This window comes from Odocoileus virginianus, chromosome 33 (assembly GCF_023699985.2).
Source record: "Odocoileus virginianus isolate 20LAN1187 ecotype Illinois chromosome 33, Ovbor_1.2, whole genome shotgun sequence".
NCBI lineage: Eukaryota > Metazoa > Chordata > Mammalia > Artiodactyla > Cervidae > Odocoileus > Odocoileus virginianus.
In genome coordinates this window covers 37,613,868-37,641,798 of record NC_069706.1, presented here as the reverse complement: position 1 = coordinate 37,641,798, position 27,931 = coordinate 37,613,868, and the positions used below count along the sequence as shown (strand labels likewise).

Sequence of the window (27,931 nt, the reverse complement as noted above, 5' to 3'; positions counted from 1 at the left end):
GGAACTTCTAAGAGCTGCTTGCAAACTTCTGGACACGGACCCAGCCCACGGCCGCGGTGTGCGCAGCAGTTTCAGCCGCGCTGCACACAAGACCTGCCGGCGACGGAGCGGACGGCGTTTGTGGGACAGAACCCGGAACGGGGGCTCTGGGCTGAGGCTCCTAACGGCGCCGGAGCCGCGCCGGGGCTCCAAGCGACATGGCTCCGAGGTGAGGCGGCTCCGGGGACCGCGGTCCCGGCACCCGCCGTGTAAAGCGCCGGAAGGCCGTGCAGGCCCCCCGCGCACAGTCCCGCCCCCTCCCCGGGCGGAGGCGCCGTGTCGAAGCCTATTGGTCGGGGGCGTGCGCCGAGCCCACGTGAGGCGGCACGCTGCGCGGCCCGGAAGCCGGCGTCGCTGCGGGCCCTGCTCCGCGAGTCGCCCGCGGCAGGAGCGCGCGGCCCGTCCTCAGGGCCGCGGCGGCGGCGGCGGCGGCGGGATGTTGGCGACGGGGACGGAGAGTCTGCTCCGCCAGGCCAGGTGAGCACGCTTTACCTCTCGCGCGCGTGGCGGTGGGTCTCAGCGCGGGGCCTCGGAGGAGGAGGTCCGGGAAGGTCTAGCTAGCCCCCGGGGGAGGCCCTCTGAGGGAAGCGCTGAAAGCGAGCGGGCTTGGGGCCCCGCGCGGGGTGGGCCGGAGGCTCGGCGGCCGCGGCTCCCGCGTCTGGTAGGAGCGGGCTCCGGAGCGCTCGGCGGCGTCAGGGCCGGGAAAGCCACAGAGGCGCCGGGGAGCCTGCTGGACGGAGCCGTGGCGGGCTCTGTGAGAGGTTCGCTAGTCCGCTGCCTTCCGAGGGCTTCGGGGAGCCGCGGGGGGTTAGTGACTTAGAAAGGTAGACTCTCGCGGGGGCGCTGGGCGTGTTGAGCGGATGCTCCTCCGGCTTCTGGACGCCCACTGACTAGTCGGTAGCCCTCTTCTCACCGACTGGCCACTCTCGGGGGAAAACCGATGTAGACTCGGAATCAGACCCCGCAGTCCGTCCGTGTAAGACTCGATGCTACTCGAGGAGAAGCAAAGGCGGCCAGAACCATGGTTTAAAGGAAAAACTACCTCGATTCGGAGCTAGACCAGTTGGTGGAAAAAATTGGGCTGGTTGAGGCTCCTGTGATCTTAGGGAAGCAAGATCTTTAATGTGTATTAGGTTATAAAGGCTGTGAATGGGGCAGAAGTTTGCTGTAGTCAAAACAACCCTTGAAAATCTGTTAGGCTAGTGTTTCTCCCATTGAGTCCAAAAACATCTATATTTCCTTTAATCTTGGACATATACTCAAGTTCCACTATTCCAATTCAGGCTCGTTTGAATTTAGGAGCTGTATTAAGGGAAAATCGCTTTTTCAAAAAGTCGAAGTACAGTTGATTTACCGCATCAGTCTCAGGGGTACAATGTAGTGCTTCAGTATTTTAATAGATTATATTCTATTTAAAGTTGTTATAAAATATTGAAAACATTCCCTGTGCTGTACTATGCATCTATATCTTGTTTAATACATGGTTTGTACCTCTCAACCCCTTCCCCTCCCCAATTCCCAGTCTCCACTGATAACCACTAGTATGTGTGCTCTGTAAGTCTGTTTTGTTGTATTCATTAATTCCATTTTTTGTATTCTGCATATAATAATAATCAGTATTTGTCTTTCTCTGACTTATTTCGCTGTGCATAATGCTCTCTAGGTTCTTCCATGCTGTTGAGCATGGCGGAATTTCATTCTTTATGGCCGAGTAATATTCCACTGTGTATATACACATCACATCTTCTTTATCCAGTCATCTGTTGATGGATATTTAGATTGCTTCCATGTCTTTGCTGTTGTAAGCAGGGCTGCTGTGAACATTGGGGTGCATGTACCTTTTCAAATTAGAGTTTTTGTTTTCTTTGGATATATACCCAGGAATGTAGTTCAGTTTTTAGTTTTTTGAGGAACCTCTACAGTTTTCCAGTGACTGCACCAGTTTACATTCCCGCCAACAGTGAACTGCTGCTGCTAAGTCGTGTCTGACTCTGTGTGACCCCATAGACAGAAGCCCACCAGGCTCCTCCATCCCTGGGATTCTCCAGGCAAGAACGCTGGAGTGGGTTGCCATTTCCTTCTCCAATGCATGAAAGTGAAGTAAAAGGGAGGTCACTCAGTCGTGTCCGACTCTTAGTGACCCCATGGACTGCAGTCTACCAGGCTCCTCCATCCATGAGATTTTCCAGGCAAGAGTACTGGAGTGGGGTGCCATTGCCTTCTCTGAACAGTGAACTAGGGTTTTCTTTTCTCCACTTACTCACCAGTATTTGTTATTGTGATCTTCTTGTTGATAGCCATTCTGACAGGTGTGAGGTGTTAACCTCGTTGTGGTTTTGATTTGTTTCTCTCAGTTGAGCATCTTTCTATCTGCCCATTGGCCGTCTGTGTGTCATCTTAGGGGGAATGTCTATTCAGGTGTTATGCCCATTTTTTAATTGTTTTTTTCATATTGAGTTGAGTGAATTGTATATTTTGGATATTAAACCCTTGTTAGTCATATCACTTGCAAATATGTTCTCCCATTAAGTTGGTTTCCTTTGCTGTGCAAAAGCTTTTAAGTGTAATAATTAGGCCCCATTTGCTTGTTTTTGCTTTTGCTTCCTTTGCCTTAGGAGACAGAGCCAAAAAAACATTGTCACTATTCTGTCACAGTGTTCTGTCTTCTAGTTTTATGGTTTCTGATCTTAGGTTATTTAATCCATTTTGTTTATTTTTGTATATGGTTCAAGAAAATGTTCCAGTTTCTTTCCTTTATAGGTAACTGTCCAGTTTTACCAAGCACCACTAATTGAAGAGACTGTCTTTTCTTCACTGTGTATTTTTGCCTCCTTTGTCACAGGTTAATTGGCCGTGAGTGTGGTTTTATTTCTGGGCGCTCTGTTCTGTTTCATTGGGGGGGGTGTGTGTTGGTGCCAGGACCATAATGTGTACGTAGTGACCACTGTAGCTTTGTGGTTGTTTAGTCTGAAATCAGAGAGCCTCATGCCTCTCTCCAGCTGTTTGTTATTAAGGTTGCTTTGCCTATTCACGTTTCAGAATCATTCTAGTTCTGTGAAAAAACTATGGGTATTTTGATAGAGATTACATTAAATCTGTAGATTGCTTTGGGTAGTATGGAGATATTAGCAGTTTTAATTCTTCAACTCCTGTACATGAGATATCTTTTCATTTCTTTGTGTCATCTTCAATTTCCTCTATCAGTGTTTTATAGTTTTCAGAGTATAGGCCTTTCACCTCTTTTGTTATGTTTATTCCTAGGTATTTTATTATTTTTCACATGATTTTAACAGGATTATTTTCTTCCTTTTTCTGATAGCTCTTTACTAGTGGATAGGAAAGCAACAGGTTTCTGAATATTAATCTTGTATCCTGGCAACTTAACTGAAGTTATTTTATTAGTTGTAATAGTTTTTGGTGGAAACTTTAGTTTTCTATATATATGGTATCATGTCATCTGCAAATCGTGAGTTTTACTTCCCTCCCAAGTTTTATGCCTTTTATTTATTCTCCTAGTTTGACTGCTGTGGCTAGGACTTCCTACTTACTAAAGTACTCCTACAAAACACTACACTGTGTTAAATAGATAGAAATGGTGAGAATGGGTATCCTTATATATGTTCCTGATACTGGAAGAAAAGTATTTTCAGCTTTTCAGTGTTGAGGTAGCTGTGGGTTTGTCGTAAATGACCTTTATTATGTTCCCTTGATACCAACTTTGATGGGAGTTTTTGTCATGAATGAATGTTGAATTTTGTCCAGTGCTTTTTTTTTTTGCGTCTATTGAGACAGTCACTTGAATTTTATCCTTCCATTTGTTAATGTGGTATATTACACTGATTGATTTGAAGATGTTGAAGCATCCTTGTGACCCTGGAATAAACATAAATCTAACTTGACCATGGTGTAGGGTTTTGTGGGGTTTTTTTTGCTGTACTTCATGGCTTGTGGGATCTTAATTCCCCGACAGGGATTGAACCTTCACCCTCAGCAGAAAAATCACAGGGTTCTAATCACTTGACAACCAGAGAATTCCCCATGATCTTTTTCTATTGTTGAATTTTGTTTGCTAATGTTCTTTTGAGGATTTTCAAATCTATATTCATCATAGATACTGACCTGTAATTTTTGTTGTTGTTTGTTTGTAGTGTCTGCCTGATTTTGGTATCAAGGTAATCGTGGCCTCATAGAAAGAATTGGAGAGTGTTCCCTCCCCTTCAGTTTTTTGGGATAGTTTGAGGATAGGTATTATCTCTCTGTATGTTTGGTAGAATTCCCTCATGAAGCTCTTTGGTCCCGGACTTTTGTTTGCTGGAAGTTTTATTACTAATTTAATTTCATTGCTAGTGACAGGTCTGTTCAGATTGTCTGTTTCTTCCTGATTCAGTCTTGGAAATTGTATATTTCTAGAAATGTATCCATTTCTTCTACGTCATCACATTTGTCTGCCTGTAAGTATTGGTAGTATTCTCTGTGGAGTTTCTTGGTATCTCACTTCACAATTTCTCCTCTTTCCTATCTTGTTTTATTTGGGTCCTCTCTCTCTTTTTATTGATTACCCTGACCTAAAGGCTTATCAATTTTGTCTTTTAAAACCTGGTCTATTGTTCCAGTCTCTGTTTCTTGTCTGATCTTTATCATTCCCTTCCATCTGCTGACTTTGGACTTTGTCTCTCCTGTTTAGATGGTAGGTAGTAGGTTGTTTGAGACTTTCCTTTCTTGAGATACGCCTGGATTGCTGTAAACTTCCCTCTTAGAATTGCTTTTGCTGCATCCCATAGATTTGGGGGTGTGCTGTTTTCCTCTTGAGGTATTTTTTATTTGCTCTTCCGTTTCTCTGTTGCTTATTTTAGTAGCATGTTTAGTAGCCCGTAGAGACTCTACATGTTCGTGTTTTTCCCCTTTTTTTCTTTCTGTAATTCATTTCTAGTTTCATACTGTTGTGGTCAGAAATGATACTGGTTATCATTTCTGTCCTCTTAAATTTGTTGAGGCTCATTTAATAATCTGATATGTGATCTATCCTGGGAACATCCTGTGTGGGTTTTAAAAGAATGCGTATTCAGCTGGTTTTGGGTGAAGAATCCTATAGATCAAGTCCACCTCGTTTACTTGTGTCATAGACTGCTGCTTCCTTATTGATTTTTATGTCTGAGTAATAAGTCTATTGATACAATTGCTTCCCTGGCAGCTCACATGGTAAAGAATCTGCCTGCAATGCGGGAGACCTGGGTTCGATCCCTGAGTTGGGAAGAATCCTCTGGAGGAGGGCATGACAACCCACTCCAGTCTTCTTGCCTGGCAGATCCCATGGACGGAGGAGCCGGGGGGCTGCAGCCCGTGGGCACGACTGAGCACAGTATGTCCACTGATGTGAGGGAGATGTCGAAGTCCCCGCTGTTGCTGTGTCGTTGTCGGCTTCTCCCTTTTGGCCTGTTCCTATTTAGGCGCTGCTTTAGTAGGCGCATAGATGTTCATGAGTATAATATGCTCTTCATGTATTGATCCCTGTATCATGTAACGCCCTTCTTTGTCTTTTGTTAGACTTTGTTTTAAAGTCTACTGTGTCTGATAACAAGTGTTGCTGCCCTGCTTTCCTATTTCTATTTACATGAAGTATCTTTTTCCATCCCCTTTGCCTTCAGTCTGTGTCCTTAGTTGTGAAGTGAGTCTTTTAAGTAGCATATACAATTGTTGGGTCTTGTTTTTAAACTAATCAGTTTGGTTTATGTCTTTTGATTGGAGCATAGTAGTCCATTGGCATTTACAGCGATTACTGATGGGTATGTACTTATTGCCATGCGCTTGCTCGTTTTCTAGCTGTTTTTATCTACTTCTCCATTGTTTCTTGAGTTTTTTTTTGATTTGTGGTTACCTACCATGGGGTTCACGTATGTGATCTTTGTGGTAACTTAGGTGGTTGACCCACAGCCTTTACTATATATTTGCCCTTACTCATGGGCGTTTTCCTAATCTATAAATTCCTGTAACTCTCAGGGTCAGTGTAGTAGTGATGAACTCTTTCAGTTTTTGCTAGTCTGAAAAGTTCTTCACCTCTCCTTTAATTCTGAATGATAACGTTGCTGGGTGGAGCACCCCAGACTGTAGGTTTTCCTTTTGGGACTTTAAATATATCCTGCCACCCCTTCTGGTCTGAGCAGTTCCTGCGGAAGAACCCACTGAAGCCATGTGGGACTTCCCTCGTATGTGACTGTTTCTCTCTTGCTGCCTCTGGCATTCGCTCTTTAGCTTTTGCCATGTCTTGGTGTCGGTGTCTTTGGGTTCATCTTGTTTAGAGGTCTCTTTGCTTCCTGTACCTGGCTATTTGCTTCTTTAGGTTCAGGAAGTTTGCAGTCATAATCTCATCAAATACAGTTTTGACCGTTCTTCTCGGACCCTTGTATATGAATGTTAGCACCCTTGCTGTTGTCCCAGAGGGATCTTAATTGGTCTTCATTTCTTAAAATGTGTTTCTTTTTGCTCTTCTGATTGGATAATTTTCACTCTGTCTTCCAGAACACCTACATGTTCTTCTGTATCACATAGCCGGTTATTATTCCTTCTAGTATGTTTTTCATTTCAGTTGTTGTATACTTCTGCTCTGATTATTATTTTTTTTTTCTAGTTCCCTGTTAAAATTCTGTGTCCAATTCTTTTCCCTAATTCAGGTAGCGTTCTTACTACTAATACTTGGGACTCTTTCTGGTAATTATCTATTTGATTAGTTGTTTTCTCAGGTCTCTGCCTTCTCATTTTGCTTTAGTTTTCTGTGTCTGTGACATCAGGTGAAACAGTTAACCTATCACGTGTGATCCTGAAGGGGTGTCCCTGGGCACGTGCCTCGTCGGGGAGCTGGAGCAGCGGATGTCTTTCCCCGGGTGCCGCCTTGGTAGGAGGTGGGCTGGAGGCGGAGGGGCGGGAGCTGGATTCTCTGCACCACAGTAGCCATCACTGCCCTTGTGGGGTAGGGTCGGGTCCCGCAGCTGGAGCAGAAGCCCTGAGGATCAGGTCCAGGCTGGTTCCGTCCCCTCTGAGTGTGTGCTCGCCCCCCTCCCAGCAGGGGCATCCTTGCCCTCACAGGGGAGCAGGGCTGGGCGGGTGCTGGCTGGGCCGGCACGGAAACCAGCCAGTGCGTGCTCAGTCGTGTCCGACTCTTTGCGACCCCATGGGCTGCAGCCCGCCAGACTCCTCTGTCCATGGGATTCTCCAGGCAGGAATACTGGAGTGGGTGACTATCCCCTCCTCCAAGGGGTCTTTGAGCCAGGGGTTGAACCTGCGTCTCCTGCATTGGCAAGCAGGCTCTTTACCACTGCGTGCCCTGGGACGCCCAGAACGAGCCAGAGCCCCGGACAGTCACATTCTGCTCCCTCTGCCTTAGTTGGGCAGGGAGCAAGCCGTGCCCGCACTTCACAAGTGGAGTCTAGGCTTCTTGCAGCCCTGCTGTTGGTCTCGCTGGTTTTCAAACCAGCCAGAGGACTTGTCTTCCTGGCGTCAGACCCCAAGGCTGGGACACGCAGTATGTGGTTCAGACCCCTCCCTCCCCAGGAAGGCACTCAAGCCTGTGCACGTCCTTCCCCCAGCCCAGGGTCACAGGGCCCCACCAGGCTCCAGTCGGTTTTCAGTGGGACTCCCTCCTCACGTCAGGGTGGCGTGAGGTGAGCTCTGTGTCCTCCTCCTGCTCTGCCGTCTTGCTCTCCTCTCCCCAGAAGGTAGATGAAATGCTAGCATCTCACTCAACATGCGATATGCTTGCCCCACAGTTCTTGCCAGGGACATGAAGAGCTAAGACCCACTCACGGGGGTCTTGTCTTTTGTTCACGGTCATAAATTCATAGGCTGAAAGGCAGAAGGAATAGCCCTATTTCTTATTTCTCTGTCTCTTAGGTGGGTAGGAATTCCTGTTAAGATTTGAGGAAAGGTTAAGTAACTATCAGTTGTGTCTTACTAGTGTTCACTATTTTTCTTTAAGTCTTTGATTTTTCATGGCACTTTAAAACAAATTACTGAAGTTTGGGAGTTAGGATTCGGAGAAAATTTTAGTTCTAAATTTTTCAGAGATGGAAAGGAGGATGGAGAAGCTTATCAGAAGCATGACTGGGGAGCTGCAGAGGAAGGAGGGACTCGGGTAAGCGGGGAGGGTGTGCAGGGCTGGGGCCGTTATCCAGCGAGGGAAGCAGCCAAGAGCGTTCCAGGCAGAGGGTCCGAGCCAGCGAAGGCAGGCAAACAGGACGCGGTGCCCTCAGGGAAGCAGGGATGGCTGGGCGCTTGTGTGCATCGCCAGCACCAGGGAGTCTGGGTTTGAAAGCAGCGGGGAGCTGCTGAGGGTGTGGGCGGGGGGACTCTCCTTTCAGAAGAGTCCTGTGGTTGGAAGGGGCTGAGCTGGGGTATGGACAAGGGACACCTCCGTCTGGGACAGGCTGTCAGCCTCTGCCTCTGACATCACCCAGAGGAAAGCAGGCTGGACCGGCCCAGGGCCGAGTCTCCTCCGCCCACTCAGGCCTCCACTTGTGTCTGTAGGGAGCTGCGTCCCACTGTGGCCAGAGTGAATGAAGAGATGAAATGAGGGGGCAGTGGTGGGGGAGTCTGCCGGGACATCTTCGCCAGCCCTCACATGAAATGGGGAAGCACAGGCCACTGCCCAGGACCCCCTCTGCAGCCTCTGAGGCTGGGGGTGCACGCACCCTAAGGTCCAAACCGCAGACCCTGAGTGCCACAGCTTGTTGGGGGGCAGGGCAGCTGTGTGCTGCGCCCTTCCGGAAACCCCCCCAGAAGCTCGCAGCGTGGTGACTTGCTGGCATGTTGCTTCTCCTTGCCTTTCAGCATGGAATGGGAAGCAGGCTGTTTTGAGACCTCATTCAGTATCGAACCTGTTGTAAAGGCTCAATAGATATATTTTAAATTAAGCACTAGAGTAATATCATAATATTTGCTCTATCATACTTAACTCTTATTCCCAGAAGTTGAAAGAATCTTTTGAAAAGCAAGTTGGTTCAGACTAAATCTCCCTTAGTTTTGACTCCTAAACCAATTGGTTTTTTTTCTGCTCCTGGACTAACAAAACGTGAGTGTGTGGAAGCTGGTGGCGTGAGGGTCTCCCGCCAGCAGGGAGGGGGCGAGGACCTGGCTTAGGTACCCGTCAGCGGTTCATCCCAAGAGGCCTAGAGGCCACCCCCCCTGGGGCCCCACAACACCCAGGCCCCTCTGCTGAGGAGGGTCTGTCCCCCGCCGGGGCAGCGCTTCCGGTTGCCCATATGGTGGTCTGTCTCTCTCTGTAGGGAGGTCGGGGCCGAGGAGCTAGGCAGGCTCTGTGCCCGTGTCAGCGCGCTGCTGCAGGCAGAGGACTGGGGCCCCGACACCCTGGACGCCCTGCGGAGGCTCTTCCTCATCGTGGCGGCCACCAAGTATAGCAGGAGGTGAGCACCCGCCCCAGCCCCTGCCCCGCAGGCTGGAGCCCGCGTGCATGGCGCAGGTGAGCACCCGCCCGGCCCCACGCAGGCTGACCGGCCCCTGCCCTGCAGGCTGGAGCCCGCGTGCGTGGCGCTGCTGCAGACCGCCCTCCGCTCGCCCCGCTGCCCCGAGCGGCTCCAGCTGCTGTGTGCCGCCGTGCTGAGAGAGATGGCGCCCTCCGACAGCCTGAGCCTGTCCTGCGGCCAAGCGCAGAGCTCGTGGCAGCTGGGCCTGGTGGCCTCCGTGCTCTTGGCCCAGGTACTGTGACTGCCGCGGCCCCCACCTCACCTTGGTGGACCTGGGGCTCAGCGATCCAGCCAGCTGTGTGCACCCCTTGAGCGAGTGGGCTGGGCTGGGCCCGCCCTGGTGGTGTTCTGGACGCCTGGGCGGAGTGGTGTTTGTGAGGGGAGTTGGCGTTCACGTTCCACTGGGGGGTCTGCAGGGCGACCCGCAGCAGGTCAGGACCGTGGGCCAGCGTGTCATCAAGGTCCTGCTGGAGAGTCGGCAGCCTGAGGGGCGCAGCCTGACGCACCTCCTCCCGGTCGTGTCCAGAGTGGCCAGCCTGGCCCCGGATGCCCTTCCTGAAGGTCAGCACACTCCTGTCAGCAGGGCGCTGGGTCCCCCGCAGCCCCGCACACTTACCTCCATCCCCACGGCGTCCCCCGCAGAGCAGACCAAGGCGCTCAGCAAGCGGCTGGGGGACTGGCTCCGCTACGCCAGCGTCCAGCAAGGGGCGGCCCACACCTCCGGGGGCTTCTTCTCCACACCCAGAGCCCGGCAGGTCAGTCTTAGGGGCGTGGGCCTCCTGCGGGAGCGCTGCCCCATTCCAGGACGGCCCCTCCTGTCTCCACGCGGGCATTGCCGGCGTGGTACCTGGGCCCCGCCCCCACGATGCTGTGAAGTCTCTCTGGCCGGGAGGGGATCGTGAGCAGGGCCGTGTCATCAGCCCAAGCGCCCGCGTTCTCGCGTCCTACGAGGGCGCCCCGGCTGTTCTCAGCCCTTCCGCGCCTGCTGACCTTCCTTGTCCCCTGCAGCCGGGCCCTGTCACTGAGGTGGACGGGACCGTGGCCACGGACTTCTTCACAGTGCTGTCCACGGGCCAGCGCTTCACGGAGGACCAGCGGCTGAACGTGCAGGCCTTCTCCATGCTGCGGACCTGGCTGTTGCAGGCCGGCCCCGCACACCCCAGCGCCACAGATGCAGGTGGGACAGGGTGGGCCCCTGGGTGCCTTTCCCAGACGTGTCAAAAAGCCAGATGTTGGAGTCAAACGACTCCTCATCTGCATGCCTGCTAGCAGTTTAGACAGTCCGGGTGCGTCTACACTGCGGTTGTCCAGTGAGGGTGGGAGCTGGCGGGACTGAGCACCGGCCCTGGGCGCCCAGACGGGCACGCTCCCCTGCCCTCCAGACCGCCCGTCCCCGCTAGCTGCTAAGCCATCCACCTCTCTTCCAGACGACAGGTCGGAGCTGGAGGGCTCCACCGTGTCCGTGCTCTCGGCTGCCTCCACCACCAGCCACCTGCTGCCGCCCGCCGAGTGGCTGCGGGAGAAGGCCCTGGAGTACTGCCAGCGCCTCCTGGAGCAGAGTGGCCGGCGTGAGTCCTGGGCCCACCCTGCCTGCCCGCGCCGGGGTTCCCCCCAGATGCAGGCTCCCCGGCCGCTCCTTGCCTGGAGGTGCCGGTGGGACGCAGAGACCAGGCGGCCCCTTCCCTCCCCCAGGAGCCCTGAGGAAGGCTGACTCGGACCTGCAGAAGGCGGTGAGTGCCAGCGGGCGGCCTCGGGTGGCGGGGGCCCGCACAGCCTCTGAGCCGCCGCATCCCCGCAGTGCCTGGTAGAGGCCGTGCTGCTGCTAGACCTGCTCTGCCGGCAGGACCCCGCCTTCCTGTACCGCGTCCTCCCATGCCTGCGGGCCCTGCGGGCCCGGCTCTGCGGCGACCCGGCCTGCGCCCGCGCACTGCTGCCCGTCGCCCGGTTCTTCCTGCGGCACGGTGAGCACCGCCCGCGCCAGAGAGCAGGGCGGCCCAGTCCTCCTCACAGCCCCTCCTCCGCCGGAGAGCAGTGGTGCTTTGATGGGCACCTAGCACTTACGTGGAGGGGAGTTTTAAAATGTTAGCAAGTCGGTGTTAATCTCGAACTCTTCACCACGGTGTTCCCTAGAAGGTGCCTGGAAGCCAGCCCCTCTGAGGAGCAGTCCTCACGTCCGTACCCAGAGGGGCGGGTCTGTGGCCAGACACAGGAAGAGCTGGGTGCGCTCAGCCGGCCCTCCTGTGCTTTGACGCCGGACGTGTTGGCTGGGGGTGTCCCGGGGACGCAAGGGGCCCTGGAGGCCGGGCCTGAGGCCGCCTGCCCTGACGGAGCTGGTGCTCTCAGGGGAGGCCGCCGCAGTGGACGCCGATGCTGTCTACCAGCACCTCTTCACCAGGATCCCGTCGGAACACTTCCACAGCCCGATGCTGGCCTTCGAGTTCATCCAGTTCTGCAGGGACCCCCTCCTGCTGCTCGGCAGCAACCTGGACCTTCTCAAAACCAGCTTCCCCAACCTCTTCAAGGCATGTGAGCTGGGCCCCTGGGGCAGCGCGCGCCCATGCACATGGTGACCCCATGCACATGGTGCGCTTGGGAAGGCGCGCTTGGGCTGGCAGAGCCCACAGAGTTGGTTCAGATTTAGCAGCTCCGCTGGGGGCCCCACCTGCGGTGTTCAGCCTTTTGGCACCATCATCTCTGACACATGTTTTGAGGTTGGCATGTCACTGCAGGGCTTTTCCAAAATCAGAGACTTAGTCCTTTGATCAGGGAGAAATGATGGCAGGCGCACAGGGATTGATTGTTGGCGCCACGTGAGGGCAGAAGCAAGCAGGATCCCGGGGAGGACGGTGAAGGGCACATTCCAACCCTGGGATCAGGGGGACTGAGGCGGCGCCCTCTCATCCCTACAGTTTCTGGCCTGGAGCAGTCCGGCGCTCACCTCCGAGTTTGTGGCACTCCTGCCGGCGCTGGTCGATGCAGAGACGGCCGTGGAGATGCTCCACCTGCTGCTGGACCTGCCGAGCCTGACCGCGGCCTTGGACCTGCAGCTCCGGTGAGCCCAGCCCTCTGCTCCCCTTTCCCCCGCATCTGCCCCGCCTCCTGCAAGGCCTGGTCCAGGGCAGGCACCGTTAGGGCGACGGCTGCTCAAGTCTCTCCCTGACCGGGGACACCACGGGGCAGGGGCTGGGGCTGGAGCCCACGTCCCAGCCTGGCCACACCGTTGCTCGCAGGTCGTCGCAGGCTGTGTCTGAGAGGCCGCTCTGGGACATCTCTGTGAGAGCCCTTGGCTGCCTGGAGGCCTTGCGGGACCCCCAGGCTCAGGGCCTCTTCCAGCACCTGCTGCGTGCCAAGGCCAGCGGGACCACAGAAAGGTAGGCCCACTGGGATGGGTCCTGAGCGCGGGCCGCTGCAACCGGAGCCCGGCCTTCTGACCTGGGGAGAGAGCTGTGCTCACGGCCGCCAGCAGCGCTGACCGCGTGACTGAGCGCTTCCCGGGCACTGAGCTTGTGGTTTGTTCTGCTCCCCAGTCCTGTCCTTACTGCTCCGGCGGGTGGGGGCACACTGATTCCTTCCACAGACGGAGGAAGTAAGGCTGAGTACCTGAGAGGTGGAAGCACCGGGACTGGCCCCGGTCCCCTGACCCCCACCACACCCGTCTCCCCAGGTTGACGCCGCTCCACCAGCTGCTGCAGCCCCTGGCCAGCTGCGCCCGGGTAGTCCAGTGTGCCCAGGCTGTGCCCACCCTACTCCGAGCATTCTTCGCGGCAGTGACGCAGGTGAGCCTGCCTCCTAGGGCCTCCGTGCCCGCAGCAGAGGGCCAGCTGGAGCCAGGAGCCATAGGGCCCCAGCTTCACTTCTGGCGGGGGCCAGACTTCAGCAGTGCATGGATCGGGGTAGAAAGTGCTACTCACAGCAGCCCGGGCCCAGGACGCGGCTGTGAGCAACCCCCAAGGCAGCAGACACAGCCAGGCCCAGCGCAGAGGTATCTCTGGGCAGGTACCCAGGCTGTCTCTCCCTCCCAGTTCGCCGATGGGGCCCTGGCCAGCCGCCTGGCGCTGCTGCTCCTGGAGAGAAGTGATGCGCTTTTCCAGGTTGAGGGGTATGAAGCTGACGTGCACAGGTGGGTCTCTCCTGGCGGCTCCGTGGGGCTCCTCCCCTCCTATGGCTCTAGCCTCAGCACTTCGTGGGCTGCTGCGCAGACCCTTCCCACTCCACAGGGTTGCCACATGCCCCCCCCCCCCCCAAGCTTCTCTTGGGCAGAGCCTTCCAGAAGGTGCCCTTTCTGAAAGCCCGACTCGTGCAGGCTCATCCCCTCGCCAGCCCAGCCCAAGGACGGAGCTGTCCCCACCCCACCAGCCGGACGGCCGTGGGGCTGGGGTCTCTGAGGGGTGTTGTCTCCGGCAGGGTGCTGAGCTCCCAGTTCCCGGCCCTGTGCAAGCTGCACCCCCCGCTGGTGGTCGAGCAGGCCAAAGAGCTGGTGGAGTTCGTGGGCAGCCTCGGGGGGCCCTCTGGCACCGGGTACATGCTCACGTCCGTGGTAAGGTGGCCACCCTGTCACCCCGGCCCGCGCCTGACACGGGGCCTGCTGCTGGCTGAGTGCTGTCCCCCGCCCAGGTGTGGGCCGTCGGCGAGTACCTCTCAGTGTCCTGGGACCGGCGCTGCACCGCAGAGCAGATCAACAGGTTCTTCGAAGCTCTGGAGGCCCTGCTTTTCGAGGTCACGCAGTCTCGGCCCTCCGCCGCCCTTCCCAAGTGTCCTCCGCAGGTCATCACCGTGCTCATGACCACGCTGACCAAGTTGGCCTCCCGGAGCCAAGACCTGATCCCCAGGTACAGGTTTGGGGCAGGTAGAGGGAACCTACAGCCTTCCCGTGGGGAAAGCGAAGGGCTTGGCGGCCACCCCCTCCCAGACACCTGGACGCAGCGTCTGCATGAGCCTCCCAGCTGGACGCCAGTGGCCAGGGCTGTGGGCAGTTCTCGGAGTTAAGGCCACACTAGCCTGTGCTGGCGGCTGGGCCCCTGCCTGAGCCCCCGTCCACCTGAGGGGTGCGCTTGCACTGATGGGCTGGGCCCCCCACCCCCAGGGTCTCCCTGCTCCTGTCCAAGATGAGGACGCTGGCCCAGAGCCCAGCCGCGGGCCCCATGCACAGCGAAGGTGACCTGGGAGCTGTCCGCACACGGGCCACCGAGCTGCTCAACCTGCTCAAGATGCCCAGCGTGGCCCAGTTTGTGCTCACGCCCAGCGTGGAGGTGTCCCAGCCCCGCTATCACCGCGACTCCAACACAGCCCTGCCCCTGGCCCTGGACATGGTCAGCCGGCTGCTGGAGCGGGAGGCAAGCCTCCTGCCAGGGTGAGGGGACGGGCCCAGTGGGCAGCAGGCCGCAGAGCCTGCTGTTCGGTCCCGGCCGTGGCCTCGGGATGGAGAGGCTCGGGAGGAGGTCACCATTCAGCCTCAGGCCCTGCCTCCTCTGCTGGGGACAGCACTGAGTCTCGGCCTTGGCCCCTCTTGGGACTGGGTGAAGGCTGATCTGTGTCCTGCTGTTATTTGGGGGCAAGAGGAGATAAAAATAAACCTCCTTCACAGAATATCTGTGCGCACGAGGCAGGGTCGGTTCCCTTTCTCTCCACCCAGGAAGCCCCGCAGGCTGCCCCATCGTCTCTGCACAGGGGCCCCGCTGCTGCTGGGCCAGGAGACCTGGCCCCAGATGTGGGGGGCCTTCCCCGGGGGTCCTCCTGCCTAATGCCCACGTGTACCCGATGGTCGAGAACAGAGCAGTGACACGCGGTCAGAAAGGAGCCGTGTCCATCTCCCAGAGCCGACGGCTGCACTGGGAGATGCTTCTGGTCAGTGACTGGAGAGCTTTTCGTGCTCCCGAGGAGCTTGGAGATGGGAAGGCGGGTTCGGGCCCTGCAGCCTCCCACCAGCAGGACAAGGCCACCCCAGCACGTGCCGCTGGAAGCCTTACCCGGAGATCAGGTGCGCTCTGCTCTTACCCCGAGTGGGACACACTGGGTCCGGTGGGGCCAGAACCCCCTGCAGCCCCAGCGCTCCCTACCGCTCCTCCATTGAAGTCAGCCTGCGGTCCAGCCCCACCTGCGCCTGGAGGAGCCCGGCCACCAGGTGGCGCTGCTGCTCCGCGAGGCCCGGCCCGGCCGCCCTGGCCCCGTCCCCAGGCGCCGGCCACGCCCTTGGCCCCGCCCCCAGTAGGCTTCGTCCGTCGGGCGCCCTGCGGAGCGCAGCGTCTGCGTGGTGTGCTGGCCTCAGATGCTTCCCGAGTAGTGACAGGTGGCGCACGGCTGTACCCTCCCGGGGCGGGCCTGGCTCAGCCCTGCGAGCCCCTCATCCTTGCTGCCCAGCCCTCCGGACTTGGGTCCCGGGAGGCCCAGATGGAGCACATGTCACCTAGAAAAAAATCTCTCCATTTTGCAGACGCCCCGTAACGTGTAGCTTCCAGTGTTTTCAGGTCGTCAGGTATTGCAAGTTTGGGTCCCAAACGTGCGTTAAGAACTAGTCTGAGAACGTGGGTTTTGAGGGGATCTTGCTTGCTTCCTCACACTGAGCCAAGGCCCCTCCAGCAGTGTTCCCTTCCCATTCTCTTTGCAGGATAGACTTTGGTGGTGGCTGAGTCTACTTGAGTTCAAATCCTGATTGCCGCCCAGGTGGAGGTGGCGGTTACCGCCCATCCTGCCCTGGGCTCGTGTGGGGAGCGTGCGCCCACTCACCGGTAGGGCCGGGCAACCCACGAGGTGTCCATACCACACACAGGTGGACGCTGCGGGCCTGGGAGCCTGGCCCAGCCGCGGTGCGAGGTCAAGGTGGAGGTCTGCGTGCCCGCAGAGCGCTCACCTGAGGCCGTGCCCAGGCGCGAGAGGAGGGCGGCGGCTTGCAGAGGCGGTTCTGTGCGGTTTCCCCGCGCCATTCCGCCCGCCCACGTGCCCCACCTTCACTTGAAAGTGAAACAGGGAAAGTGAGTGACTGACGGCCGTGACCGACTGCGATCCCACGGGCTCTAACGGCCCACAGCCTCCTCTGTCCGTGAAGCTAGGCACCAGTACTGGAGTCGGCAGCCAGTCCCTTCAACAGGGTAATAACAGTACCGGCCTCAAACAACGGGTCTTCCCCCAGACCCGCGGGACTATCCCCCAACCACGGAGGTGGGAGGTCGGGGGTCTCAGGCCAGGGGCCAGCCTCCCTGAACCTGTGGCCTCGTTTCAATCTGGGCTCTAAGAGTTTCTTTTGGGTTCAAGCATGCATTTTAAATGACTTTTTACAAGTACATTTCAGGCAGGCGTCCTGGGGGCTCCATGCCCCTAGCACCTGTGCTCTGCAAAGAGAAGCCGCCACCAGACCAGCCCCTGCCCCCGCAGAGAGAAGCCCAGGCAGCAGCGAGCGCAGCCAAACATAAAAGCAAGGGGGTGCATCTCACCCAGCGCCCGGGGAGCTGCTTCAAGGCAGTCAGAACTCCGATGCCCGACACAAAGCAGCCAGCGGGGCCGCCCTGGCCACCCGCTCACCAGCGTGCAGCAGGGAGTTCGTGGCACTTGAGGCCGAGGGCCTGGGACCCACCTGGGACAGACCAGGCTGCTGCTCCCCGCAGGAGACTCCTTTCCACGTAGGCAGTGTGTCTGCAGTGGGCTGGCCAGGACCCCTCGTCCCCAGAGTCTGCGTGCCTGTCAGAGGAGGACACGGGCCCAGAGCCCAGCCCCAGGCTCCGCGCCCAGTGAGGATGTGGCCGAGCCTGCTGAAGACAGCCAGCGCCTCACCGTGACACCCGCACAGCGCCGCTGCTGGGGCAGGAGGCAGACCTGCCACCGGGTGGATGCCAGGCAGCCAGGCAGAGAGCCCGGGGCCAGCCAGCCTGGTGTTAGGGCCCAGCCGCAGCAGAGGGGACACCGAGGGGCGAGGCCCGGGCACCCAGAGTGGGTCAAGACCCCCCACTGGATAGCCTTCCGAGGTTTCTAGACCATTTCTTCGGGACCGTGCTGATCGTGGCACCCCAATCGCAAAGCCCACTCTGAGGAGTGAGCGACTCTCACTCCCTCCGTGGCAGGGGGCTGCCCGGCATGGCCTGCTGCTCCTCGTCGGGGGCGGGCGGAGGGCAGAACCATCCCACCACCCCAGGGACCCACACCAGCAGGGACAGGAGCAGATCCAGGAGCCCCCGTGGCCCCTCTGGGAACCAGCATGGTGTCCCCCAGATGCATGCCCTGCCACCCTCTGGAATATGAAAGATAGTTTATTGAATCTATATTTTTCCATTAAAATCTTCAAACATAAAAGCTCTGTAACAAACATCACAACTGTTATCTGTCATATAAATAGAACACACACGAAGGGACTGCGGGTGTCCTGCGGGGGGCGCACCCGCGAGGAACAGCTTGGCCGAGGCGTGCGCGCGGGACCCAGTGCAGGCGGGCGGCCCAGCGCGCAAGGTGCCTAGGGGGGCGGCGTGCGGAAGCGGACCTTTCTGGCCGTCTCCATGTCAGACTTGGCAACCAGAAACCGCATAATCTTGCCTCCGTGTCGGATCAGATCCACCGCCCTGAAAGCAGCCAAGGGATGCGGCCGATGTAGACGAGCCTGCCCAGTGAGGACTCGGCGCTGGTCCAGCGGGCAGCGCCTCCTGGAGGTGCCGGGGGGCAGCCTCCACCCACCAGTTGTCCCGAGGGGACAGAGACAGCAACCTGCACCCCCGAGTGGGACGGAGCTCCAGGATCACAGAGCCGGGCGCCCACTGCCGCTCCAGAGCCCGCCCCGCCCCCGAGGCATCTGCGCCCCTGGGTGGGGACCAGGGAGGCATCAGGGCGAGTGAGGGAAGGAAGGGCAGGAGGCGACGCTGCGCCTCACTTGCTCGTCTCCAAACCGGCTGGTGCCAGGGCCCGCAGCCAGGCTCGGCCCCCGGGGCGGGGCGGGGCGGGGCAGGTACCTTGGGTAGCTGACGCCCGCCAGGCTGCTGCCGTTCACCTCCAGAATGCGGTCCCCCAGCGCCAGCCGCCCATCCGCCGCGGCGGGGCTGCCTGGGAGCAGGGTCTGGATGTAGAGTCCGGGGGCGCCCAGGGGCGTGTGCTGCCGCAGAGGAGCAGCCTCAGGGCTCCGCGGACCCTCTCCCGCGGGGCCCCAGCACAGGCGCCTCCACACCTCCCCAGGAGGGCCGGGGACGCTCACACACCCACGCTGTGCTCGCAGGTGTGTCTGCAGGGCCGCGCGGGCCCCCACTGGGCCAGGGCCCAGGACAGACGCCCGAGGCAGAGGGCGCAGGTGGGAGACCCTGCCCATCGCCCCACCCCCAGCCCTCCAGTCCCAGAAAGTGGCCCAGCCCCGGTCCCCGTGGTCGTGGGCCTCCCCCCACCTCGTGGCTCCCCCGGCTGTGGGCCTGTCGGGTGGAGAGGAGCCCAGGGCGCACAGGGCGGCCACTCACCATCCCGTCGATGAGGCCCATGCCGAGACCCGAGGGGCCGCGCTCCAGCTCCACCACGAACACGTAGCAGAAGTCGTCGGTGCTGGAGCTGCGGCTGGACGGGGCCGGAGGGGGCTCGTCCTCCGGGGCCGCACAGTCTCCTGTAGAAGCGAAAAGTGCTGCGGGTGAGGGGCGGCCGCTCAGGCCTCTGTCCAGAGTCTGCCTCAAGTCCAGGACCCGCGTCCGGCTCAGCTGCTCCAGAGGACACTGGCTCCCGAAGGGCCGGGGGAGGCGCTGGGGCAGGCAGGCCGCCTGTGCTGCCGTGGGACCCCGCCCCTCTCAGGAGGCTGAGCAGGGGCTCTGCTCGGGCTCTCACCCGCCTCCTCCCCCAACCGCACCCCCAGCGGTGATCCCCGCCTGCCCCTCCTGAGGGGCGGCCCTGCTGCTCCCCACCCGGATGGCCGGTCCTCCCCACGGGGCCAGCCGTGCTGCCCACCTGAGCGGTGTCCTGCCTCAGGTGCACCCGTCCCCGCCCGCGGGGCACCCGCCTAGCTCGGCTGAGCACCGACGACTCGCCGGTCTGCCCCCCACTGCCCTCAGCCCGGCCAGTGGCCTGAGCACACACGCGCCCAGGGCTCCAGGCCCTCCGCTCCCCCATCCTCCTGACCCACGGGCCTCGCACTGGCTCCGGGGCTGAACGCACATCGGCAGCTGTCCGTTCCCCCCAAGCCCCCTCCCCAGGGCCTGTCTGTCCAGGGTGACAGGCGCTCAGGGGTGACACTGACAGCCCAAGCCAGACATGCCGCCTGACTCCTCCGGGGAAGGACCTTGAGGGAGCTGCGGGGCCGGGCCAGGCTCACCTTCCCGGGAGGTGCCCCTTGGGCCGCCAGACCCCGTCCTCCGGCTTTCCGGGAGCACCCTCCCGCAGGCGCTGCCGCCCTCGGGCCAGTCAGGGGCCGCGGGCTCCAGGCCGAGCGGCGTGCCTGGGGGTGTGAGCAGGCACGAGGGGTCCCCGTGCGGATCTGTAGCCTGGGGGCCCCCGCGGCTCGGGCGGCCGGGCGGCCTTCCTGGGGGACCCTGTGCCCGGGGACCCCCCACGGAAGGTAGGGGGTGCTCCAGGCCAGCCTCCCGGGCTCCCCCGCTGGGGTCCCTGGAAGCTGGCGGGCAGCTCTGGGCCTCGGGGTGGCCCTCGGGACCGGCGTGGTGCAGGCCCTGGGGAGACGAGAGAGCACTCAGCCCCGAGCGGCGGACCTGAGAGGGGGAGAGAGGGCCCCCGAGCCGCCGGCGCCCCGCTGCTGCATCCCCGGCACCTGGAGGCCCTCGGGGCGGGCGGGCGCTCCGCTGGGGCTGGGCTGGCTCCGCAGGCTGCACAAAAAGTGACGGATGTAGAGAAGGTGCTGGTAGACGCGCTCGTCCGGGCACTCCGCGTCCAGGTCCACCTGGAAGCCCTCGCTCGGCAGGACGATGGGCGGTGGGTTCTCATAGGACTCCAGGACCTCCTCTGGGGGGGCAAGGGGCTGTGACCTCAGCCAGGAGGCGCTGCCTGCGCCCCGCCCGCCGCCACCAGACCCTAGGCAGCTCCGCCAGGGGGAACGTGCGCCCCACACCCTCCCCGGCGCCCCCGGCCCAGCACCCACCCACGCTGGGGGCGCCCACAGCCATGCCAACTGCACCCCATACCGTCACCCACGGGCACAGCCCGCCTGCGTGCTGGCCTCCACACCGGGAATGGGGCTCCCCACCCCCAGACAGAACCCCCTCGCAGGCCTTGGACGTGACCCCGTACAAGGGGGGACCGTGCAGAGTCCAAGCCCAGGTGATGAGGGGGAGACGGGGGCGAAGCCCCTTTTGTCTGTAGCCCACCCTGCACTGTCCATCTGTCACACTCTGCTCACGACGAGACGGGCTCGGCTGACTCACAAAGAGCACGTGCACGTGTGTAGGTCTGTGCCCATGTGCACGAGCGTGTGCACATGGCAGGTGTGCTCAGGACCGCACCGCGTCGAGCCGCCCAGTGTGGACAGCCTGCCCCTGCCTGGTGGCCGAGCGCTGCACAAGGCCCCGAGGGGCAGCGGGGACCTGTGACTGAGCCCGGACCTCGGGGGCCAAGGGGAGCCCCAGCCCCGGGCCGCCTTGCTCCTCGGGGGTCCTGCCCTGCCCCCTCCGGGGACAGGGCGTCCAGGAGCCCATGGACGACGCCCCAGCTCGCAGCCCCCCGGACGGGCCTCACCTGACTTGAAGGCGGCGGTGCCGTCCTGGGCGCCTGGCTCCCAGGCGCTCATGGGGCCCATAGCCGAGGCCAGCTGGTACTGGGTCAGCAGCCGGTGCAGCTGCGCGGGGCTCAGGGCGGGGAAGGCGGCCCGCAGGCTCGCCCAGCTCATCTGCCACAAGAAGCTCCAGGTCACAGGCCGCGCAGCCCACCCCACACAAGGGGGGCTGGCCTGCCTTCCGGGGAGCCCCCGGGGCCCCCAGCACACACTCTGCCCCCGGGAGTCAGGCAGACAGTGAGGTCTGCAAGGGGACCGGCTCTGGCTGTGATGGGGACCAGGGAGGGCTCCGGGAACTCAGACCGCCCCTGCCTTCTGCAGGGGGAGCCTCCTGGGGGGCCCAGGGGTCCGGGGTGAGAGCACCCCTCGGCCACCAGGGCTCAGGACTCCAGGCGGGAGGCCCTCGTGGGGAACCTGGGGGGTGGCTGTGTGTCCGCTTCTGGGAAGCGGGAAGCTGCCATCCCGTGACCTCCGGGACACAGGTCTCCTCCCCGGGAGCCCGCAGGGGCACGTCCGGCGCAGTCTTGGCCCCTTTGCTCTGCCTCTCTGGTCTCACCGACTGTCTTTTACCCTTCCTCCTCTCTCCCTTTTTCGCTTGACTTCCCTGCCAACATCAGAGGCCTGGGCGGGGTCACGGGGGGCCCTGAGCTGCAGGGGGGCAGCCCCATCCTCACCGCACCCCGCACCCAGCACCCAGCGAGGGAGTCAACAGGCGCCCGACAGCCGGGCACCTCCTTCCCATCTCACGGGCTCTGCTTTCTGGGAAATTCCCCGAACTTCAACTTCCAACTCTGCTACTGAACTTTGCATCTCTGCTGTCACAGATTTAACTTCCAGAACTTTCTGTTCTCTCATTTACAGCATCCGGTCATTACATTATGGATACTCTGCCTCCTCTTTACAAGAATGTCGGTGGTTTTTTAAACAAGCATCTTCTCCCTAAACGGTCTGTCTTGAGGCTGGCAAACGACGGTGCCAGGCGGTGAGTGACAGCCCAGGCAGGACTGCGGGTGGCAGGCAGCGAGCTCATGGGGCTGCCCACCGCCCGGCAGGAAAGGGCCTGGCAGCCTCATCCCTCCCGGTGACGGCTGCGTCACGGCGCAAGTGAGGGAGGCGGGCAGCTGCCATCCTGGCTCCGGCTGCTGCTGTAGCAAACGCACTCGAACGTGGCAGCGAGAACAAGCACAGCCTCGCGGGTCTCGGGGTCAGACACAGCGCACTCGGGGCTAAACCGAGCATCGGGGGCTGCGCTCCCCTGGCGGCGCCGGGCAGGACCCGCTCCCACGGCTGCAGGGCTGAGGTCCCGCCACCCTGCCGGGCCGAGGGCCGCTCCTGAATCCTGGAGGCCGCTGCGCGCCCCCGGCCCATCCGCCGCCGCCTCCTCTCCTGTCTCTGACCGACTCCTCTGCCTTTTCTTCCTTTTATGGAAGTACAGTTGATTTACAGTGCTCTGTTAATTGCTGGTATGAAGTAATTTTATACATACAAGATCATACATGTGTGACTCTTTCAGACTCTTTTCCATTATGGTTTATTACAGGATACTGAGTGCAGCACCTTGTGCGTAGAGAAAATTCTTGTTGTTTACCTATTTTATGTAGAGTAGTTTGTATCTGTTAATGCCAAATCCCTAATTTCTCTCTTCTTCCCTTTCCCCTCTGGTTTGTTTTCTATGTCTGCAAGTCTGTTTTTGCTTTGAAAACAAGTTCCTTTGTATCTTATTTTAGATTCTGCATACAAGTGACAGCACATGGCATTTGTCTTTCTCTTTCTGACTTACCTAGTATGATAATCTAGGATAATCTGTATCCACGCTGCTTGCAAATACCATTATTTCATTCTTTTTAATGGCTCAGTAGTATTCCACTACATACATGTACCACATCTTCTTTACCCACTCCTCCATCTGTGGACACTCAGGTTGCTCCAGTGTCTTGGGTGGTGTAAATGGTGCTGCTGTGAACACCGAGGTGCGTCTGTCTTTCTGAATTAGAGTTTTCTCCAGCACCACAATTCAAATTCATCAATTCTTCAACACTAAACCGTCTTTATGGTCCAACTCTCATATTCATACAAGACTATTAGAAAGACCATAGGTTTGACTCTATGGACCTTTAGCTGGCAAAGTGATGTCTTTGCTTTTTAATATGCTGTCTAGGTTTGCCATAGCTTTTCTTCCTAGGAGCAAGCATCTTTTAATTTCAAGGCTGCAGTCACCATCCACAGTGCTTTTGGAGGCCAAGAAAATCTGCCACTATTTCCACTTTTTGCCCATCTATCTGCCATGAAGTGATAGAACTGGATGCCATGATCTTAGTTTTTTGAATGTTGAGTTTTAAGCCAACTTTTTCACTCTCCTCTTTCACCTTCAAGAGGCTCTTTAGTTCTTCACTTTCTGCCATTAGAGTGGTATCATCTGTATATCTGAGGTTGTTGGTTATTTCTCCCAGCAATCTTAATTTCAGCTTGTGATTCAGCCAGCCCAGCATTTTGCATGATGTCTGCACACAAGTTAAATACGCAGAGGGACAATATACAGCCTTAATGTCCTCCAGTTAATTTCAAATCAGTCTGTTGTTCTATGTCCAGTTCTAACTGTTGCTTCTTGACCTGCTTACAGATTTCTCAGGAGGCAGGTAAGGTGGTCTGGTATTCCCATCTCTTTCAGAATTTTCCACCATTTGTTGTGATCCACACAGTCAAAGGCTTTAACATAGTCAATGAAGCAGATGTTTTCCTGGAATTCCCTCATTTTTTTCTGTGATCCAACAGATACTGGCAACTTGATCTCTCTCTGGTTCCTTTGCCTTTTCTAAACCCAGCTTGAACATCTGGAAGTTCTCAGGTCACACACTGTTGAAGTCTAGCTTGAAGGAGTTTTAACATTACCTTGCTAGCATATGAATTAAGTGGTGAATCATATGGCAACTCTATTTCTAATTTTTGAGGATTCTCCACACTGTTCTCCATACTGGCTGCACCAATTTATGTTCCCACCAACACAGGAGAGCGCCCTTTTCTCCACACCCTCTCCAGCCTTTCTTAGTTGTAGGCTTTTTAACAATGGCCATTCTGACAGGCATGAGGTGATACCTCTTTGTAGTTTTGATTTGCATCTCGCTAATAATTAGCAACATCCAGTATTTTTTCACGTGCCTTTTGGCCATCTGTATGTCCTTTCTGGATACTGTCTATTTAGGTCTTCTGCGTATTTTTGATTGGGCTATTTTTTGATACTGAGCTTTATGACTTGTTTGTAGATTTTGGAAATGAAGCCCTTGTTGGTCACATCGTTTGCAAATGTTTCCCAGTTTTAAGGACTTATGAGCTTAGATGGGGCTACCACGTGACCGGGGTGACCTCCCCGCCTCGGGTCCTTCACCGCCGCCTGCCAGCAGGGCCCTCTGTGCCACTGCCGTGGTCAGGGACGAGACGCAGACGTCCTGGGCCGTCACCCTGCCCGCGGGGGGCACAGCTGGGGACTAGGGGCTGCAGCTGGAGGAGGGCACAGCAACGACTCCAGGATTCCTGCCTGGAGACCCCATGGACCGAGGAGCCTGGTGGGCTACAGTCCACGGGGTCACAAAGAGTCGGGCGCGACTGAGGCACACACTTAGCCCACATGCAGGGACTGCAAGCTGCCGAGCCCAGAGGGACCACCGCCCCCCAGCCCCTCTCACCTGGATGAGCTGGGCACTGGGCGTGGCCAGCAGGTTGAGCGTGCAGGAAAGCTTCCGGAAGAAGTGCTCCCCCGCCTCTCCGAAGCCGACACTCCTGGTCCACTCCAGGAGCTGCTGCAGGCGGGCACAGGCCTGGACGCCCCTGGGCCAGTGGAAGCAGCTCAAAGAGGGGCCTGGGGGGAGGGATGGAGGCAGGGTGACACGGAGCCCTCGCAGGGCAGGCAGGCCCACCCGCCCCCAAGAGAAACAGCCCAGCGGGGCCCCAGCCCTGTTGGGCCTCTGGACAGACGGGAGACCTTCCATCACTTTCCCAGCTTCCCCACCTGCTCCCAGACCCCCTGGGGGAGGCAGGAGGAGAACCCGTGGGCCGGCCCCACTTGCCCGGCCCCATGCCCCAGTGCTTCCTTAGCCAGAGATCCTGGCGACCCTGAGCCTGGGCCAGGTGACAGAGGACATCTGGGCACCAGTGAGGCTGGGTCAAAGGTCACACCACTTCCCTGAGCCTGTTCCCTCCTCTCAGGGGCCCAGGGCCAAGCGGGGATAGCAGGAACCAGGAAAGGCCGCGGGCCGCCTGCACACGCTGCTAGGCGGCCCCGCACCACGTCCTCCCCAGGGCGCCTGCCCGCCGGCCTCCCCCAGGCATGCTCCTGCCCTCACCCTTGTCCAGCAGCTGGTTGAGCAGCAGCGTGCCCGAGAAGAAGAAGAGGTAGGCCAGCACCTGCGCGGCGATCTCAGGGTGCACCTGGAGCCGCCGCAGCAGGTCCAGGGCGGCCTGGTAGACGGCCACCACACGGCGCAGCTCCTCGGGCAGCACGGGCCCCGAGCTCCAGCCCTCCCGGCACTCCGACGGGAACGGGGGGCACTCCAGCAGGGCCGGGAGGCAGACATACAGGGACTGGGCAGAGGGAAGTGCGGCTGGTAGAGGCCCAGGCCGCCCCGGCCACGCGCATGAGCCCCACACGAGCCGCGGGGCCCGCAAGGGGGCCGGGACCGGGGGGCCGCTGTTCCCCAGAGAAGCGAAGCAGGGGCTCACGCGACGGAGGGACAGCGAGCGAGGGGACGGGAGGGCCGGGGTTTGGGGGGACAGCAGGCCCGGGGCCGAGGCCAGGGGGGCCGGGGGCCGGCACTCAGGCCCCAGGTGCATGGCGCGGTACCTTGGAGACGTAGTAGACGCATTGCTGGAAGGCGTACAGAACCACCTCCTCCAGCACCGCCATGGCCTCCTCGCTGGCCGTGAGGGCACAGGAGAACAGGGACTCCTTGGAGCCTGCGGGCAGAGCGGCACCGTCACCAGGGCGGGCTGCGGGCTGGGGGACACAGACAGGAACCTTCCGGAACCACCCGTGGCCTCCTGAGAGCTCCGCCCAACGCCTCCTCTCGGGCTTGGAGAATGAGATAAACCAAAGCCACGGGCAGCCCACCCTCCCAGAACCGGCCTGCCACACCGCTCCTGGGCCTGGCGTCCCAAGGGGCTGGCTGAGGCGGCCGGGACCCAGGCCCCGTGCCTCCCGCCTCTGGACGCTGAGCCGGGGCCAGCATAGCAGGCGCTCGTGAACGGGCCGGTTCAGGACTCAGTCAGGACCCAGCACCCACGACAGCCGACCCGGCCCCAGTCACTTCTCACTGGGACCCAGGTCAGAGGGCACGGGCCAACGCTCCTCCGGAGACCATCACCCAGGAGAGCAGTGCGTTTCCAAGAAGACCCCACACGGCCTCTGTCGCTGCTGGCCCCCAGCGCCCCAGCCGCCCTGCAGGAAGCCGCGCCGTCCCAGCACAGGGCAGAGGCCCCGGGCCCTCAGCACCTCGGGTCCAACGGGGAGCAGGCGGGTGTGGGCAGCGGCCAGGGTCGGGGTGTGAGCAGTTCCAGGCGACTCCCCCGAGGAGGGGCTCTGGGAGAGCCGAGAGCCAGCCTGGCCACAGGGTCCCCAAGGGCGGGGCCACCTGAGGGAGGCCCGAGCACACAGTGCCCTGGGGGCAGGGAGGGCCAGACGGGACCCCAACCCCGGCCTGCACACTCAGCCCCCGTTTCTCTCTGCGAGGACAGGAGGCCGCCCGCACGGCTGTCCTTCCGCTGTGCGCCCTGCGCCGCCTTCTAATTAGCCCGGAGTGTGAACCCACGTCCGGGAATCTCCTCTCAGGGTGGGAGGGCGCCCTAAGCCAGGCCCCCCAGGAGTACAGGGCTGGGACTCATCAAACGGAGAGCAAACAGCGTGAGCCCATTAGAGGCCCGCCCCGCAGACATCACCACACACCGCCAAGGACTCGGGCTCCCTCACCCCCTGGCTCGCACCCTAAGAACCTACCCGACCAGGAAGCCAGAGGCCTGCGGGGCCCCCAGGCTCCATCCCGGAGTCCCATTTGAGAACCTCCCCGGGCTTCAGAAGGGCCAGAAACTTCAATACTTTGGCCACCTGATACACAGAACTGACTCATTGGAAAAGACCCTGATGCTGGGAGAGACTGAAGGCAGGAAGAGAAGGGGATGACAGAGGATGAGATGGTTGGATGGCATCACCAACTCGATGGACATGAGTTTGAACAAGCTCTAGGAACTGGTGATGGACAGGGAAGTTTGGAGTGCTGCAGTCCATGGGGGTTGCAAAGAGTTGGACACAACTGAGCAACTGAACTGAACTGGGCTTCGGGGGAGAAGCCGGTGGGGCGATTTGAGGGCCCCAGGCCTGCGTCCTGCAGCCTTGGATGCCGCCTGCTCATCTGAGAAGGCAGGCCTACTGAGTGGGTGCCGGGGTTCCGGTGGGAGGAGCCAATGGAGAGGCGGCGGCTGGGCACAGAGCACGACCCCAGGGTGGCCCTCAGCAGATGCCCAGAAGCCCCACGAAGCCTCCACCCACGGCACAGGCTGCTGGGGTTTCCAACTAAGCCAACACCCACACGAGCCTGTCAGAGGCCAGGAGCCTCGGCCTCCCCCGACCGGCATCCTGAGCCCCTGGGCCCTGAGGACGTCCCCCCTACATCTCGGATCTTAGGCAGAACCTCCGAGTCTTACAGGAGAATTTTAAATGAATAACATAAACACCCCCTAGATGGGCTAACATTTTATCTGCCCATGTGAA

General features: G+C 59.3%; 2 protein-coding genes across 12 annotated transcripts in view; one reads left to right on the top strand and one right to left on the bottom strand.

The window, feature by feature from the left end:
• Nucleotides 1–362: 362 nt before the first annotated feature.
• AP5Z1 (adaptor related protein complex 5 subunit zeta 1) lies at nucleotides 363–15,098 on the top strand. 5 transcript variants are annotated; one of them, XM_070460492.1, is made up of 18 exons: nucleotides 363–516; nucleotides 8,095–8,164; nucleotides 9,315–9,452; nucleotides 9,558–9,744; nucleotides 9,929–10,073; nucleotides 10,155–10,267; nucleotides 10,521–10,689; nucleotides 10,940–11,080; nucleotides 11,205–11,242; nucleotides 11,311–11,473; nucleotides 11,856–12,034; nucleotides 12,422–12,564; nucleotides 12,743–12,883; nucleotides 13,177–13,288; nucleotides 13,535–13,632; nucleotides 13,917–14,049; nucleotides 14,127–14,341; nucleotides 14,596–15,098. In XM_070460492.1, the coding sequence occupies exons 2-18, from the start codon at nucleotides 8,097–8,099 to the stop codon at nucleotides 14,864–14,866; spliced, it is 2,454 nt and encodes an 817-aa protein (XP_070316593.1). In that variant the 5' UTR covers nucleotides 363–516; nucleotides 8,095–8,096; the 3' UTR covers nucleotides 14,867–15,098. The 5 variants fall into 5 exon arrangements, with proteins under 5 accessions (XP_070316593.1, XP_070316591.1, XP_020730373.2 ...); XM_070460490.1 differs by having other exon boundaries at nucleotides 9,929–10,267; XM_020874714.2 differs by lacking the exon at nucleotides 8,095–8,164 and having other exon boundaries at nucleotides 400–516.
• Nucleotides 15,099–17,731: 2,633 nt separating this feature from the next.
• Nucleotides 17,732–27,931, bottom strand: part of RADIL (Rap associating with DIL domain) — a 79,285-nt gene continuing 69,085 nt past the window's right edge. For 3 of the 7 annotated variants that reach the window (XM_070460482.1, XM_070460485.1, XM_070460489.1), the window contains 9 exons: nucleotides 26,012–26,124; nucleotides 25,515–25,752; nucleotides 24,858–25,030; nucleotides 21,141–21,291; nucleotides 20,221–20,411; nucleotides 19,771–20,122; nucleotides 18,932–19,089; nucleotides 18,440–18,579; nucleotides 17,732–18,055 (listed from right to left, as the gene is read on the bottom strand). In XM_070460482.1, the coding sequence (XP_070316583.1) occupies nucleotides 17,950–18,055; nucleotides 18,440–18,579; nucleotides 18,932–19,089; nucleotides 19,771–20,122; nucleotides 20,221–20,411; nucleotides 21,141–21,291; nucleotides 24,858–25,030; nucleotides 25,515–25,752; nucleotides 26,012–26,124 (1,622 nt within the window). In that variant the 3' untranslated portion in view covers nucleotides 17,732–17,949. The remainder of the gene's footprint in view (nucleotides 18,056–18,439; nucleotides 18,580–18,931; nucleotides 19,090–19,770; nucleotides 20,123–20,220; nucleotides 20,412–21,140; nucleotides 21,292–24,857; nucleotides 25,031–25,514; nucleotides 25,753–26,011; nucleotides 26,125–27,931) is intronic. The other 4 variants (XM_070460484.1, XM_070460486.1, XM_070460487.1 and 1 more) reach the window with 4 other exon arrangements.